The sequence below is a fragment of the Zosterops lateralis genome (genome assembly GCF_965231275.1).
Source record: "Zosterops lateralis genome assembly, chromosome: 4".
Classification (NCBI taxonomy): Eukaryota; Metazoa; Chordata; class Aves; order Passeriformes; family Zosteropidae; genus Zosterops; species Zosterops lateralis.
The window spans coordinates 11,560,671-11,579,100 of NC_139765.1; the positions used below are offsets into that span (position 1 = coordinate 11,560,671).

The 18,430-nt window shown below is 39.5% G+C and overlaps 1 protein-coding gene across 2 annotated transcripts in view; it reads right to left on the bottom strand.

The window, feature by feature from the left end:
- The window catches only part of PTPRO (protein tyrosine phosphatase receptor type O), a gene marked incomplete at its 5' end in the record, with an annotated part of 144,014 nt that overhangs the window by 51,714 nt on the left and 73,870 nt on the right, over positions 1-18,430 (bottom strand). The window contains 3 exons of one of the 2 annotated variants that reach the window (XM_083860484.1): positions 171-323; positions 2,085-2,243; positions 11,225-11,498. In XM_083860484.1, the coding sequence (XP_083716610.1) occupies positions 171-323; positions 2,085-2,243; positions 11,225-11,498 (586 nt within the window). Of the gene's footprint in view, positions 1-170; positions 324-2,084; positions 2,244-11,224; positions 11,499-18,430 lie in introns of those variants that run through there. The other variant, XM_083860485.1, reaches the window with a different exon arrangement.

Sequence of the window (18,430 nt, forward strand, 5' to 3'; positions counted from 1 at the left end):
TCTGCACTGTTTGCACATGCAAGCCTGTGGAACAGCCACAACATCCTCCTCCCATGCTCCCAGGACTCCTCCCACACAGACCCTGCTCCCTGTGGGGTCAATCCCCTCCCCACAGCAGCAAACGAAGCAGCAATACAGACTTGGAAATGGTATGTAAGAGTTTTCTTCACCTGTTCTGTGCTGCTTGGGCTCATGCTGGACCCCGCTGTACTCCACCAGCGTGCTCTTGTTGAAGGTGGCTTCTGATACCAACTGAAATGTGATGTTACTGTAGCATATGCCTGGCAGCCAGTGATTGAAAACTGTTTTACCTTTAAAGAAATCTGCAGGAAGTTTAAAGAGAAAAGAAGAAAGGAAAAAGGGAAAAAAAAGAGGATAATGCATCAAATGTTCACTTTCTGATAATGTGACTGCATATGGTGAATGGGCAATGTTTTAGATGTTTAAATATTTTTCAGCCTGCTCTGAGACATGAAATTGTAATAATTCAGTTTGCCAAGACTTTTTCTGGCTGTCAAAGCCACTTTGCTACCAGAAAAAAGAAAGACCAAAAAAAAAGAGAAGGAAAGGGAAAAAAAAAAAAAAAGCCCAGCACAAGAAACACGAGCTGCTCTTCACTGGCAAGGGAACTGAACCTGGCAACCTGCTCCACATGACAGTGGATATCTCAAAGAGCATCTGACAGCTCCTGCAGACCTTTAACTGCGGCACGCAAAAGCCTCTCTGGTCTTTTGCTGACTGAGGCACAGCAATTGATTGAGATGTTCAAAGGAACAATAATCCAGGGGCTCAGCTCACGTCCACCACATGTGAGGGCTGAAGAGAACTTGCTTAGGGCTAGCAGGCTGTGGGAAGGAGTGTGCAAGCTGATTAGTGAATCTCCTAATTTAGGCTGACTCTTTTATTTATCAGCAGATTTAGTGTTACAGCCCCCAGAGCCATCTATTAGCTGTAGAAGATAAAAAATTACTGCTGGTGTCCCTTTTGTTCTCTGCAAAGAGGTCACCTATATTTTCTGCTATGATCCAGACTTTAACCTTCCTAACTTCTGGTACTTCACAGCATTGAAAGTGGGATTTCTAGCCCCACTTCGTATTGAAGCAAAGAGACTCTCAAATTCCCTGACCTCCTTCTGGAGGTGTGTATCTCCCTCTGCTGACTTTAAAGAGAGTTTCCAGTGACCAGTCTTCTAATCTGGGATCCTTAATTTGGTGGCTAAAATTCAATTCAGCACCTACTGGATTGCCCAAAAGCATTGGATGCCTTCCTCACCTCCTAGGGTGCTTCCCACAGGACATTTACAGCCCCATTTTTATCTCTGAGACAGATGCTGTGCTTAAGCTATACTGCAGGGCAAAAGTTGTAAACAAATATATGAAAGGGTTCAGTTATGAACAAATAAAAAAGAATTTGCTCTTGTTTAGATCATTCATTGGTTGTTTGCTTAGGCTGTCTAGACTGTTAGATTGATTGCCCCTGAGTAGATTATTTTAAGAACATTGAAATTTCTGTTATGCAGCAGGGTTTATTAGCTCAGGGACAACACTGAATGCTGCACTAATGTCCTCTACAGCCTAGCACTGTGTCACTGCATGGTGATACAGAGCCCCCAGCTTTGATCCTGTGCCAATAATCAGGTTTATTGAATGGGTTTCCCTCCTCTGGGACATCCCAGAGCTTTCCTATCAACTACAGACAAAAGAGGAAACCTTGGCCAGAGGGAAGAGCCTGGGAGGTTTTGTATTGCTTTGAACTGACACAGAAGCAGCAGTGACTAGGGATGCCTTCCCAGGCTGATTTCAGACTGCATACAAAAATCCAGACCACCAAGTCTTCCTCCAAAATCCAAAAGAAATGGAACATCACTAGAACCAGGATTCTAAAAATATAAAAATCCCAAGTGAACCACCAGCCCAATTCAAAGACTCATCCCTTACTTCACAATATAAAAGCTATACCATAAGCACATTACCAGAAACACAAATCATTATATAAATACATGTCAAAACTGCATCTAAGGGCACTGTTTAAAATGTTTCTAGCAGAGTTAGTATCAAATTTTTGGTGAAATAGTTTCCTCCTACCTTTGTACAGCATGGTTCTGTAGTCTTTTCCTTCCCAATAGCTTATATTTACCCTGGTAAAAACATTGTACTTCTCTGGGTACTGAATTTCAAACAACACTCCTGTTTCTGGAGATGGTTTGTAATCATAGATAGAAACACTGCTCACAGGAAGTGGTTCTAAAGGACATACAAACACAAGGAAAAAAAAAAAGGAAGAAAGGGGCTGATTAATAGGCAAACTGAGTTCTTTGCACATATACAATACCAATGAAAATAAATGGTTTCGTAGGTATGGCACAGACACTCTTAAATCCACCACATGATATTTGGGGCTTCACTGAGGTTTGGAGCAAAGCCACCTGAGACATTTTCAAAGCCAGTATTTCTATATTCCCCTCCCTTCAAAGAATATGTCTTCTTAACAATTCATATTTGACATTTAAAAATGTTATTATTGAAGCACTCATAGTCATCACCTCAGAAACATTTTCATATTTAATACTTGTCAATCATGTAAAAGTGCCCAGACAAAATCAACACAACACTTGAAAGTGCTTGTGACTTCAGCATAAATGTAGAGCTTTTAAGATGAGCTGAGAAAATTATTCATGTAATGGCCAAAGGAAGCTATGAATAAAGACTCTTTTTTTGGTATCTATAAATTTCTTTATTTCATGGATAATTATATAGTTCCCACCTACCATGTGAGAGGGCCATCATCCTTACCTGTTTATCCACATCAAACTTTTACAAAATAAACAGCACTACCAGCATTATTTTACAGATGAAGAGCTGAGGCACAGAGGAGTAAAGTGGTTTATTGGAGGGCACAGGGAAAACCTGTGCATAGCAAGGAGGTAAGTCAGGAACTGCTGTTCTAGTGCTCTGAACTCAGAGTCAGGGAGGCCACAAAAAGTAAAAAAAATCTGAAATCCAGACCAGTCTAGCTCCATCAGCTGAGGAAAGCCATGTCAGTTCACTGCTGCTGGGAGTGTGGATTGTTGTTGACAATAAAAGAGTCAAATTTTTATTCAGCCTTCTCTAGTCATTAAAAAAACCCAAGAAAAACTAAAAGAAAGAACATCTTCAATGCTCTTCTCAGCAAGAAAAAAATGACAACAACCCAATTATCCTGTGGTTAAGAGGTCCAAGCAAGGTTATACTGTTAGCTAAAATTTGTCATAGTAACATATTTTAATAGAGATAATGCAATTATGCCTGCATCCTTATAAAGATTAGCCTGTTGATTTAGTTCTTGCACACTATAGGGCTCAGACTGCAAAATTCAGATTGTTGATTAGTGTGGCCTTACAGGACCCATTTGAGTTTAAAATTCTGCTGCTGTAGGCCCTGGAGAAAAACTAATAAAATATTTTTCCCCAAAGAGCATACACTCACAACAGGCAAGAGAAAGAGTAGATGAAATGGGAAGATCAATATCAAAAGTGGAATTATCCCACAGGAGGTGGAGTGGGTTAATCAAAGATGGAAAAGCAAGACTGCAGAGAAAGAGAAAACTAAATCCCAATGACCAGCAGAGTATTTTCACTACAACTTTAAGATGCGATGAGAAACAGAAGAAAAAACAACTGGGGATAAAATCATAGATGCAAACAGAATGTCTCACCAACACCAATGTGTTGTCATCTCTAACTATGCCAGAGCATGGAAATGCAATATTGTGGGATTATTAAACTATTTCTCATGGCAAAGACACTTCATTATCTCCATCAGATATATATCAGTATATCTGTACATTAACCACTTACAAAGAGAAACTCCCCACCTCACAGATACTAACAGGCATTCCAGTGATGGGATCTATGAAAATCCTACTGACATTTCATGATAGCTTAGAAATAAACAGGAGTAAAGCAGAGCACTGGAAACAAAGCCTACCCTCTTCTTTCTGCCAACGCTCTTCCCATTGCTTATTCTGAAATAAATAGTGGAAATGACTACCCGTATGACCAGAGGGTTCATATCACAGCTCCCACAGCACACCAGAGTAGTTTAAATGTCAATAACATTCTCTAAATAGCACAGTGCTTGTGTGCAGTCATCTCTCACGTTAGCGGGTGTGCCCTGGGCTTTCTCCTGCTGTCTCATTCACATCTGAGGTCTCCTCATTTCTGAAAGAGTTACTGAAACTTTCTCATGCCACTGATTCAATTACTCCATTTATTCCTTCCTACAACAAATCAAATAAAGGATGGGAGCTATATTCATTTTTTAATCCAAATGATTTTTCCTCCTGATGCTTTGATTTAATTAACCGACAATTGAATTAAGTGGTAATCACCACAGACTCTCTCTCGTGTCGCTATCCTCTCCTTGCTCATGGCTGATGTTAGCAGAGCTTGCATGAGTGACATAATGCAATTTAAAGATTCTTCCATTATCTTACTTCCTTCAGCACCAGATCTTCACATCAAAAGCTATTTGCACACTGTGAAATTAAAAGAACGCTCTGCAGATAACCATCATATTTCGTCTTTCACTTTTACTAACTGCTCCGAGGGCTATTAAAATTAAAGAATATGTAAAATGCCACTCTTTACTATCTATATTTATAATTCAGAGCATAAACAGTCTGGTCTTTTTAATTTTACTATTTTCAGTCTTTAGGATCCTGCTTGTCACAGATTTCAGTGGCTGTCAAGGAATAGCCTAAATAAAGTGGAATCACAGAAATATAATATTTAGAGCTTAATAAAAGCTCTGTACTACATTGAAGTCATATTACAGAAGGGACTTAGAGCATTTCAATGTCCCTCTAACAGTATAAAGTACCTCTTCACTCACAATCTCTTTATTTTTAGACTTGGAGATTATACTACACACAAAGAGACAAGATTGCAGAATCAAATTTCAAATTTGCTATTCTTCTCAGTGTCTCAGAATCCTCTGCCTATGTAGCAACTGCTTCCTCATTTTATCTGTTTACAGGATAAACTTCCTATTTATCCTGGACTTTTCAGCATTTAGCATTTAGTTATAACTTGCATTACACAAGCATCAAGGTAGCAAAATAAATGTGCCTAACATCTTCCTCCCATGCCCTGGAAAATTCTGAATGCTAAATCTTCCATTAATGCATTCAATTTGTGTCAGATGCATTAATATTTGCAGTTCAGGGGAGGAAAATTAGTGCTGTGAAAGTAAGTACCATATTTCAATCCAAATCAATTTGTTTGTAATATGTGTAGATTGGGTCACTCTACAAATGGAATTAATGATTGATTATTGTTGCACCTTAGAATACAGCATTACATATGGGACTGAGATCTCTTGCTTCTCACATTGGAACCCAGATTGATCATTATTTACCTCCATATTGTGACTTTTATTAAAAAGATACCCCATTAACAGAGTGCTCTAACCCCCATGGGTAATTCCCTTTATTCAAAGGAAGAAGTTGTGAATTATGTAATTTTCTCCCCAGGATGACAGTATTTATGTAGCTATGAACCTTAGGATGGTTTATCTCTTGTTAAAAAGAAACCATCTTTGAGATTAAAGAAGCTGTTGTTCAATACATTGAGAACATAAAGTTCAAGTTTATGATAGGTAATAGTGATATTGTGCTACTGCTTACAAAGGGGAAATATAAGTGAAAATGATGACACATAGTGCAATTTCTACATGGCCACATAGGGTGATAAATAAAAAGATGACACAACTTAAAAAATAATGTCACAAGAACAAAGGCATAGCTATTGCTCTTGAACAGATTTAGGCCAATTGTTTAGATCCACCTTACAATGCAAATTAAGCAGGAAATCATATGGTTGCGGTTCTTTCTGTTTCTTTGACTCTGATGGAGAAGTTTTTTCACCCTAAAAAGAGGATAACATGGTTTATTTACGGGGAAAAGATGAGCACTAATGGACCTAGATGCTGTTCTGAGCTCCATTTCAAAGTTAGGGCTGCCACAGTTTACCAGCCTTTTTAAAGGTGTTTCATGTCATCCTTTAAGAAAGAAAAACATGAAGGACTAAAGTTTCACATTTCATTAGGGGAAAAACCACTTTTGAAGCTCTGAACTCTGATCCATTAACAAGCCAGAGGGAAGGACTGGACCTGCTGAATCACTTCCTGCAGCATCTGGCACATTGACAACAGAGCATTAACTGGGTCTAATGCCAATTACTTTCTGAGGGCTGGAGATCAGAGTCCCAGGCAGCAGCCTGTTGGCCTTTGGAGGAGAATAGTTTTGTAGGAGTCACAGAGGCAGAGCTCTCCCTAAAGGGAATATCTTTCCCAGTCATGTATGTAAGGAACCATCAGCTTTTGAAACAATGAGACATTTTACCACTCAAAACTCCTAATCATCAGCTGAAATAAAAGCCAGGCAGAGCTGCTCTTAATTACCATCAGAGACCTCAGATCTGGATTTCTCCAATTCCCAGCAGACACACATTTTTTCCTCTAGCGCACAATAGCTTTGCAATGTGCAGTTTTCCCCATTCCTTCAAATGTATAAACATTTTTTCCTTCACAATATAAAGTTGACAGCGAATATTGGAAAAAAAATAAAAAGAAGAAGATAGTATATGGGTATGACTCACTCTGGGAAGAATAAAATAAAGCTTCAAGCTGGGAAAATGTAGGATGAGTGAATGAAAATATCAGTCACCAATTTTACAGATGTGCTCCTTATTTTGTTCATAAACTTTTGTTCAATTAGTAATAAGGTGGAATTTTCAGTCAAATATTTCAGAACGCTAAATAAACTGCAAGAATTCCAGAGTTACTTCATCCCCATTGAAAAACCAAAACTCCAAGAGCAGAGGAAAGCAGGCCCGAAACAGTTGTGTTAGACACCAGAACTATTTTAACATTGTCCAGACTGAAGACTGGAAGGAAGGTCACATTGACAGGCACAGCACAATCACACACAAGAATCCAACCAGGAGGGTGAGATTCAGAGAATTCATAGGAATCCAGCCAGGAGGGTGAGATTCTCACAATATGCTTGTCAAAACCATTGCAAGGATCTTTAAAAAGCCAGTAAGGGTTTCCATTTTTTATCCTTCAGTGAAGTACTGAGCCCAATTTGCTGAATGCAACTTTGCTACAAAATCAGAAGCAAAAAGTGCTATTTCGTGCTAAAATTCCATGTTACAGGGTTTTTATCTAAGAGTTGTCAAATAGCTCATCCTTTTCATTACAAAAATCTGGACCACAGAGCCTAAATGAGTAAATTCTATAGTTTGTGGCATTTTGATCAACATGAGAAAACCCTGAAATTATTCCAATCAGAGAAATCAGAACTGTGCAGTCTTGTAGAAAAGGACCAAATTAACACTGGACACTCAAAAGGAACATATACACACAGATATGTGCATGGATGACATGCTCACAGACAAGACAAGGAGGTGATCCAAGGCAGCCAGGATGGCTTCGTTAAGGGCAAATTGTCCCTGACAAATCTGGAGGTTATGAGAAAAAACTTCACTGAAAAGGGGGTCAGACATTAGAACAGGCTGCCCAAGGTTGAGTTACCATCCCTGGAAGTGTTCAAAGAATATGTGGGAGTGGTTCACCTGGGGACATGGCCTGGTGGTGAACTTGACAGTGTTGGGCTAATGGCTGAACTTGATTATCTTAGAGGTCTTTTCCAACCTAAATGATGCTATGACTCTATGTCATAGGTATATTTATGTGACATGATTTTGTATTTTTATATGTACATATTTATGCCCATATATTTATATGAAGAGTTACACATATATATGCCTATATATAATGTATAAAAATATATATTTTGTTAGCTTTTCAACACTTTTCTGGCCAGAAGCCTTTAAAGGGTAAAAGTCTTCTATTAAATGGTTTCTTCTTTTGCTTTTTCTTGCCAATTCCCTTAGATGTAGCACATTGATGGGAGATGTGCACAGGAGAAAGGAAATGTCATCAGGATATACCATCAGAAAGTAGAGGCCTTTCGCGACTCTCACTGAATTTCTAAGTAGGCAGTGTCATTGAGGGACCTTGGTCTCATTTTGATGAGCACTTTTTGGGTGCACACAGCTCTGTATGAAATTCCAGCACATGTTGAAAGGCTGAATCTCCTTTGCAGAAGATCCCACAAAACTCTTGTGGGCACTGCCTTGGGAATAACCACATTGGCATGACTGGCTATCCTGCTTGATTTATATTGTGGCAGCCTAATGAATGGGGTCAATCTGCCACTGGTAAAGCTCTCCTGACACCAATGGAGTTAGAACAGGAATTAATTTGGTACTGGAAGCTAATTGCAATGTGCCATTCTTTCATGTGCAAGATATAGATGGAATAATTTAGATAGTTACCTATCTTTGCATGATTAAATAAACCAAGAATATTAAATAGTCAGAGAGCATAGGGCAAAAAGAAAAATATAAATCTATCCTAAGTATTATCTGCCAGAAAAATCAAGTTAATTGGCAGTCATAAAATTATGCAAAACAGGCAGTGGATAATACCAATAAGAGAGAGGAAAAAACCCAACCAAACACCATCTCATGTAGGAGAAACTAGTGGTCACTACAGGAGTTTTAAGATCTCTTCTCAAAAGCTGAAGGGCACTGAAACATCTTTAAAACCCCACCCTGCCCACACTTCCTTTTCATTCCAAATTTACTTTCAGTCCTGTAGCCTTGTGCTCCAAAAGACGAAGTTAGAAGCAAAGGCCGCTACAAGAGAGCCAGCACTCATCAGTCTGCCTGACAGAAGATAACAGGAGGAGATTGGCTCCCTTCCCTCCTCAAGCTCCCAATTTACAGCCCACTTTTAGAGTTCAGCACAGCATCCTTCAGTGCTGCCTGCAGGATTGCCCTTGCTTTTCTATAGGCGTGGTTGTCTCTCTGTTGAGGCAAAAACAGAGAAATCCACTGTTCTTTCTTTGTTTCCCACTGGCAGCACTGTCTGAGTGCCAGAATCACTGGTCCTTCCAAGGTCTGGGGGAGCAGCAGGAAACCCCAAGATGCTGCCAGCACACCCCCATCAGCCAGGTGGTGAACCCATCAAGCCTTGGAGGAGGGAGAATGACACCTTGGAGGGAGGGAAATGCCCTTGGAGCCATCAGCCTCTCCCTTTTCCACTTTGTGGAAACCCCCTGAGCCAGAAAAGGGAAGCCTGGGAATGGCTTTAGTGGCCTGAGTTGTTGGAACCCTGAAAGCTGAGGATTTTAGGCTTTCTGTGCTAAAAGGCACTGACCTTCAACCTTCACTATATTTGACCTGAGCCTGTGGAACAGGCTTCCAAAATTGAGTGATAGCACTGGGATTATGGGTGTGCAGTTTGAATAGAAGTGTGTGATACCACAGGTTGGAAAATTTAGGATTTAAGGTTTCAGTATATAGTAATATATAGAAGGCAAGATGGAGGATTTGGCGTGCTGGGTAAGTCCTTTTTTACCTTCTTCTTCGGGGGCTTGGGTGATGTTTTCTAATTGGGTGAAAAGGTCTGCATTGCGGGCCACGGGTGGTCAGTTTTGGGTTAAAAGGAAAAATAATATAGTTGTCATCTCATTATTGGAAAAATTACGCTTAAAAGACCTTAGAAAGCATTAGAGACAGACATTTTCTACCTTGTTAGCTAGAACTCACAACTTGTGAGACTGTGCTATAGATGAGAATTAATAAACAACCGAGTCCGAACACAAAAACTGCATCTCCTGAACATTTAATCCTGGCCCTAACAGAAGAAAAGAAGATAAAAGCATCACACTGACTGACTCTGGCTTCCTTCTTCCTTCAGAGATTCCCTGCACAGGAGTGTGTGCACCATCTGCCAGCTTGGATCACACCTTCCCTGCTACCAGAGACCCTCATGAGCTCTGGAAATCAAAGAGCAATGAGCCCTGCTGCACAACTGCAAATGCAGCACCCAAAACCTCCTAAAAATGCATAATAGTGTGGCTTTTTTTTTTTCCAGCTCTATATGAGAACAGATGCTTTAATTATTCTCTTTGAAGGAAACAAACATAAAGTAGAAAAATGTATTAAAATTATCAATTGGCTTAAGAGGTTAAAGCAGTCAAAGGAAAGGAATTTCAGGCTGCCTGTGAACCCTGAAATTGTTTAGTACTTGCATTACCCAAAAACATGATACTTTTCCCACGGGACCCTTCATGGTTTTCCTTCATCAACTTGAGCACACAAGGGAATGCTGAAGAAGTGTACAAATCATGCAAAATCTTGTTACTCCTAAATTTTAGGCACCTCATTCAATAACACGTGAACCTACTTTAAAACATGCTTTGAATGCTATTACTCTGGATTGTGTTTTCTCATTGAAAAATAATGCAGGTACAAAAAAAATCATAACCATTCCTTAGATGTAATACAACTAAAACTACCCATACAATCCAAGGTGCCATTTAGGAAAAAATAAAATCAAACTAAAAATTAGTCTTGTTCCATCCAAACAGATTTTTGTGATCTTCCAGATGAAAGAATCATTTTATATTCTACAAATTGTTTTCAATTTCCAGGTTGGCACATGGACCCAGTCCTGGATCAACCTCTGAGCCAGAAGCACAGCTGGAAATCTGTGTTATTTTGTATGGTGACAGAGAAAACAAAATCGCATGTCTCCCTCAGGATCAATGCACCTGGAAAAAGTAAGAGACAGGCTACTACAAATGTGTTTTCCATCACAAACACCTTCAGCTGTACTGGCAGAAACACCTGGTTTTGGTGACTGGTGTCTGCTTTCCAAGTTTAGTATTGCTTCCACATATTAGCAATCAAAGAACAATGTTATGGCATTTGAAACAGAATGAAGCTCACTGTATAAGAGTGCTTACTCTGAAATGTCACTCATCACTTGTCATGCCCTTCACTAGATTTTTGGGACTCCTGGTTCAAAGGGTTTAGGATGAACATCTGAAAAGGGGGTTTCATTCATCACACAGTTTTAGTATGTTACACGTCAGTGTTGAGGAAGGGTCAGCCAGGGGAAGCCTACAGCCTTTCCTTTCTTTTTGCCCACACTTTGTGAATTTTCACTCACACCTTGTCAAGCCTTCTTCCCTACTGTTCTCACACAAGCAGGACCCGTTAAAAAAACCCAACAACCACACAACCTTCTTCACAAGAAGAACTTCTGGGGAAAAAAAGCCACACACACAGACAAGCAACAGAAGAAAAGAAGAACAAGGTGTTACTTACTGGTTAACACAGTGATTGATCTCGCTGACTTGGAAACCATGTTTGAGTTCACTACCAACAGAGTCACTATGTAATACAGGCCATGGTATTTGGCATTAAAAACCACAGGGGCAGGTAAAGTGCTATTGAATTCGTCGAACTGGAAAAAGTAGTTCTTGGATTCTCCAGCTATCTTCACAACATAGACAGAGGAGGAGCTCACCACATCTGATGCCTCCAGGGAGACAATGATACAATTGTCTTCTCGGACAGCAACTTGGAAAGGTTCTGCATTCTACAAGGCAAGAACAAAGAGTTTGTTGAAGTAAAATCTAGTATTTTACTTTCACCTACTTCCCTTGTTATTCAGAAGACACTCATATTTGCAATAAAGTTATATTCTACAGGAGACTTAACATCAAATGGGAACAATTATTTCAAGCTACGGCTCACAATCAGCCAAAGTCCAGAGGTATCTGGTTGTCAGAGGCCAGAATCATAGTACAGACTGGATCCTGCTCTGTGTGTTCTGATACTCCAGGTACTCCATTCCTTACATCTTGAGGAATAAAGCCTCTGTCATCCTTTCATGAGGAAAGGTGAAGTAGAGCAGAAGAAGGATGAGACTGTAAAGGGTATCAGGGGCAAGAGGATTTCCAGTAAAGCCTCAAAGTTATTTAAATCCTCCTAAAAAGAAGTGATTAAATCAAAACTCTTTTATCTTGCAGAAACAGGATCATATGTTCCTCAATGCAATTTATTCTGAAAATCTACAATTGAAGAATAATTTTGTTTCCAAATACATCCATTTCAGCAAGTACCACGTGATAAGCAGCTCTCACCACTATGTCCATAGTTATGGCTGGCACTTTTCATTTCCTAAGCTGCAACATTTAATTTTCAATATTTCTTTTATTAGTAGTAGAGAGAAAGAAGCAATTTAACCTTGTTTCCATGTATCATGAGCAAGTTAAAGTATTTCCAGCTGAAAACACTTTCCTTTTTATTAATTTCAAACCAGCTGTCAGGAGAAACACTTGTTCTCTACAGGAATTTCAGAACAGATTCATGCTAATTAATGAGAAGGAAAAGTTCAAGCTTAATTTAAGAGTTGCCTTGTTGTTTATTAGACCACACCACAGCTTATAATTTTTATTTTTTATTTTTTATTTTTTTTACTCCCCATGGAAACTGTAATATCTGGTATTTTCAGTTCCTGATTCCACAGAATTTTTTTTCCTTCATATTTTACAGGCTGAGGGCTCTCAGGGAAAGATGGAAAAACAAGGTTAGTTTGCTACTTGTTCCATCAAGTTGTTCCTGTACCAGAGAGAGCTAGAGACCTCCTTCAGAGAATTAATTCTAGCAGCCTGACTACCTCCTACTTTCTTGTGGCTTTGTTTAGTGGGAGTTTTTCCATGAAAAGAATATTTCTGGGATTTATGCTGCAAGAACCTGGACCCCTATTTGAAATTCACACATATGGTGATGCCAACTCCTGGCGTTCAAAAAAACACCACCACAAAAACCTCAAAAAAACCCCAAAAAAACCAAACAAAAAAAACCCAAACCAGCAAAAACTCCCACAACAAAAACAATAGAAATAAACCTGCCAAGAATAAATAATTTGTTCTAGGAGTGTAAGATTTAAAAGAGCAGCAGTTTTTCTTTACATGCATTCATGGTATCATCATTGGGCTTTGACATTTAGAGTGTACCTAAGGTTATACCACCCTAGATGCAAAGCCACAGGCTTGAGACAAAGGCCCTGAGCAAAGCCATTCCTCTGATCCAATGGGAGAACAAGGCACAAAGCCTATAATCAGTCCAACCCAAATAGGATAACCTGTCTAGACAGCTCCAAGTCTGAGATTAACAATAGAGGCAATGCAACTTCAGCTGCTGATTTGAGGTTTACTTTAGTTAGTCTTTTAAAAAATGACTTTTAAGTTGTTAAAATTGTATCTGCTAATGTTATCAATGGGAGAATATTCTGGTGCAGAAGTCTGGGTAATATTTCACAGATGGCAAGGTTCCAAGAGGTCTATAAATGTAAGACTACAACTACATAAAAACTTCCATGTGTTTTCCTCAGCTTGAGCTGAATTCAACAGGCTTACCCTTGAGTAGATCAAAATTCTACACTTCAAGTGGTTGTATTTTATTTTAAATCCCAGTCTAGTATTTGGATTCATACAGACTCAAACACTTAACGGGGGATTGTGCTTAGATCTGGTCAAAACCAAGTAGAGGTTCTCTTATCCTTCCTCCGTATTTTCTTTCCACTAAGAAAATGTGGAATCAAGTCTACCTCAGCCCTCCTGGTGCTGGAAGACAGGAGAGGGAAGGCACAGGTGAGCTGGCTTTCCTAAAGCACATGCAGTATTGTATCACAGAAGCCATGGTTGTCTTCCAAGACCAGCCAAGGACTCAGCAAGGTTATTTCTACATACTAAGTTTGAAGTTCATGTATAATCCCACAGAAGTCTGTGAGGTTTGACCTTCCTCAGACTTGCATTTGAATGCTTCACTGGAGGAAAAAGCATGGTGTTGCCTCTAAAATTATTTTGGCCTTCCCTTGGCCAAAATTGGCACTGAATTCCACAGCACTAACTCCTCATGCCCGCCACACTGTGAAGAACCAGCCCAATTTACATATGCCAACAAACAGTTCAAAGCAAAGTTCCTTATAGCTGGTTGTACTAGAAATCATCTGCTACGCTAATCAAGTACAGCTGGAAATTAAGCATATAATTAAGAGTCATGGACATTCCTAGGATATAATTAGATGCTTTCAGAGAATGCTCATGTGGGTTGTGATTTTACTCTTTGATTCTTCCATGGGTATTGTATTAACCACGATGAAGACCATGCTTTTATTTCCCCCCCCCTCAATGTTTTCATGAATCCACAGCAACCACAATTCAGCAAATGATTCACAAGTCTTCTTCAACACAATTAGCATCGAATGCCTCTGCTAGCTAAATAGAACTCCCAGACATTTGCTGTTGTTACCTATGACACCTGTCTGGGGTGAAGAGCTGTTTTTGAATCCTCAATCACCTTAAACATGTGCGGATTGTGAAATGATAGCTTCCCTCATCCTGCTTTGGTAGCAATGCTGCCATGATGAATTTTTTTGAGGGCCATCTCCTTAGCAGCCATCCAACCCATCACTGTGCCCATATGCAGGATGCATCCCTCTCTTGAGTTGCTCCTTTTCAGTGGTTGTGTCCATCTTGCACACCTCTGTGTGCTCACAGGCTTTCCAACTGCTGCATGCACAGCACACATGGTTTATGGGAGACATCTGTTGTTTGTTCCCCACTGGCTCTTGAAACAACTTTTTGCCTTTAATTTCATCTGCTAAGACTGGAACGGCAGATAAGAGATCAATAAAAAGAATTGGCAATTAACATGTCATGAGATTAAATCATTTATCTCCTTTGGAATACGGATTTCACTTGGGCAGTGTTTTAAAAGGACAGACCATTCTAGTCATCCTTTCTTCAAGTTGTACAAGGTCAGGGTTGCCAGCCAGCCAGATTTTAAAAAGAAAGCTAAGAAAAAACCTGAGCATTTGCTCTAAGCACCACTGGAAGTGACAAACGTGCCCCACTTAACTAGATTGTAAAGCCAGTGTGTCTTAAGACTGACAGCATCAGTATGGTAAATACACATTTCATTACTTCTGGTCAGCTAGCCCCAGGATTTAATTTGCTGGTGTCACAGCTTGAGCGGCTGTTTCATGCCTGTGGGGAAATTTGGCAGGGCTTGTGCATTCAGAACCAAATGATTAGCTCCAACTTCCTTCCTAGTTTATTATTACAAGCTCGTGCCACGATAAAGCACTTAGAAGGAAAAATAAAGGAGGGGGGAAGTAAATCCCACAATGTGATGCCTGTTCACAGTCATTTCCAGCACAGGGATGAGTCATGGTAGTGGAATTTGCAGCCAATAACCAGGTCTCAATTAAAATAAAAAGGAAGGGGAGGCAAGGAGATATACAACATGTCGAATAAACAATATCCAAAGAGTAATAGGAAAATAAATGGTGTGCAGCAGAGCTCAGAGTCCTTTTCTCAGAAGTTTATATCCTCGGTTTATTTCCATATAACAGAATGAGTTTTACACATGAAGAAGAGATCAAAGTTGCAAAACAACCGCTAATTTTAAGTACTTTAGCTTTTGAATGCCTCATTCTGAAACACACTGTGCCAGAACCCAATTACCAGAAGTGCAAGTAGTTACAAGTTCTGCTGACTTTAACAGGAGTTGTGGACACTCATCAGCTCTGTAAAATTAAAGTACTGGTAACTGCATCTCATTATCTCATGCCAGACAAGTGGAACTAAAATCCCAAACAAATCTGACTTTTGGCAGCTTTTACAGAGTAAATCCTGCAGCACCACAGGATTTTCAAAGTGGTCATCTGAAATTTTTAAATCCATGAGGATCTACTTACGAACCATACTGATCACCTACTGTATGATGTTGGACAAAAATAATAACATCCATGCAAGTGCAAGAAAATATTGAACACTATATCCAGACCTCTAGGATGAAATATTGGCTATTTCATGAGTGATTCTACTACACTCAGATATATTTTGTCCTGGTGGGCAATAATGCTAATTTCATTCTAAATCATAAGATGATTCATTCTCACCACGATTCATCCTCCTTAATCTTAGGTACTTAAATGGAATGACTAAGCCAGGATGACCTTTTCAGACAGAATACCTGTGGATTCATCTAAGTCTGGAATTACTTTTGAAAATGCACTAAGCAGCCAAAGGGCTGATGGTGCCAGCTTGGCAATATTCCTGCAGTCCTCTGTCACCGGGTGTAAAAAAGACAGCACTGGGATCCAGATTTCAGGATCCTGGCCTCTGCTACAGTCTTGCAGTGGTACAACCACAGAAAGCATAAAATAAATAAATAGTATTTATTCAGTATAGCATAGCATAGTATTATATATTAGTATAGTATTATATATTTATAGTACTCAAAACATGCTTCCTTGGAAGTGCTAGCTATCATTATTAACTCCTAGAGTTTAAACAAAATAGGTGAAGACATCCTTAAAGAACTTAGGGAAGTACATCCCAAGCTTTCCACATGTTCCAGTGAATTCTGGGGCAGACTTGAGTGTTGACTGCAAGAGAAAAGGATTGTTTGACATGATCTTCAAAAGCGAGAACAAAAATGTTACAGCCTTCTGACAGAAATTTTGTAAAATAAGGATATTTATTTCTGAGGCTTTGGTTTTTATCTACACTTTCCCACTGGTTGTGTAAAGATCATCCCTTAATAAACACTCTTCAGAAGAAATACTCCATAGGAAAAAAAATGCAAATCTCTATAGTTAAGATTTCTCATTCAAAAAGAAATATTTTAACATGTAAAAAGATAGCAGAAGCTGCAGTTCTCAATAATTAATGGTTTGTGATTCAGGTTAACACATCATTTCTGGCATTCTGCTCTATGAATAGTGTCCTCAGCCCTGTTGCTATTCTGAGTCTCAAAAAGCCAAGTAATAACAATCCACTGGTCATATTTTATAAATGAGCTTCCACATTTCTTTGCTCTGGAAGGCAGCTCTAAAGGGACAAGTATTTTTTCCCATCTCTGCCCACAAATGCAGAACGTGGGAGTGGAGTTTTTTAAAGCAAACATCATTATGGTGTGCACAAGCCCACCACATTTTGCTGCCATTCTGAAATTAATAACCTGGAAGGAAATATTTCTCCAGACAACCAACTGCTTCTACGACAGCATTAAATAGATTCCAGAATGCTAATTTCAGTGAGGATAGTATCTTATGTATCCCACTGTTAATATGCCCAATAGTTACTAAATTATTACTAAATATATACTTCTAGCCCATCTTTCTAGTGCAGAGGGCAAAACCCAAGCACAGTTATTCAGAGGCCTTGATGTTAAAAAGTTTAAAACTAAGTTAAAACTTCTGTTATCAATCCTGACTACACATGTGCACCCCAAATACAACAGGAATTCACACCCAGGCAGATACAGCTTTGGTTTCTCTCCACTCTAGATTTTTAGCTTTTTCCTAGTACTAAAACTATTTCAAAAAGCATAATTCTGCAGAAATTAAATAGGATTTTGGTTCCCTTCCCCATCTCAGATCGTTATGGAGCCTCTGCAATTAAAGTTCAGCCATCCCTTGTGGATGTAGCCAAACACATGCCAGATGAACCTTGTGCTTTAATTAAAATGCATCTTCCCTCTCAAGCCTGTGTGAGAATAACAGAAAATGAAAAAGGGCAAAGGAAACACATCACATTGCCTCAAATCCCTTAATTCTACCTGAAGGGCCATTCTGCAGTCAATCCTTGTCCTCTGAGACAAGAATGAGAGCAAATTTCTGCCTGAGCCAATGGTAAAGTGATGAGAGCTGAACATATGCCAGGTGGGAGGTGTTGGTGGGATCCCCTGCTAAATCCCAAAAACAAGTACGGGAAAGGAAGAGAAAGATAAAATCCATGTATACATTACTCTAAGAACATACACACTCTCCAGCAATTAAGAGCTCTCAAAGCAGAGCATCCACAGGGCAAAACACCTGCAATTACACTTCACTGTCCATCCCAGAAGGAAGGAGGAACAGATCAGCTCATGACAAGGCTGAAGGAGAAGGCAGAGTGAACAAATGAGCCATAAAATAAGGTGGGTTTTGGAGAATTTGATTATTAGAAAGAAGCCTTTCCTTCCATGGTGAGAAACAATCTCTGAGGTGTCCTACATTGCAAAGTGTCCTGCTGGAAGATGAGAAGGAATACTGGAGGTGTGGGGTTTGGTGATGGACAAATTCATTCAAATTCATTCATGCTGTTCAGTCCTTCAGCTCCAAAATTGTGGAATCACCTATGCCAGTGATGGAAGCCTGTAATAGAAGCTTCTGGTGCTGAAACAGCTCCTGAACAGCTCCTGATGCTGAAAGGTGACACAAGGAAGTTACACAGAAAATTCCTGACGTTCAACAGAACAGAAAAACTGATGTTGCATCATGAGGAAACTATTCCGGCAGGGTTGTGCAGCTGAGATGAACTGGACTGGAGTCAGCTGAACTTCAACTTTTGGCAGAGAGTATGACAGAGAGACTGACCTGGTGGGAGATATAAGAGTGGGAAATGCCTCAATTTTGAATGGATAAGGGTGCATATAGACCCTTCATATGTGCACAAGGGAACTGGTTGTTAA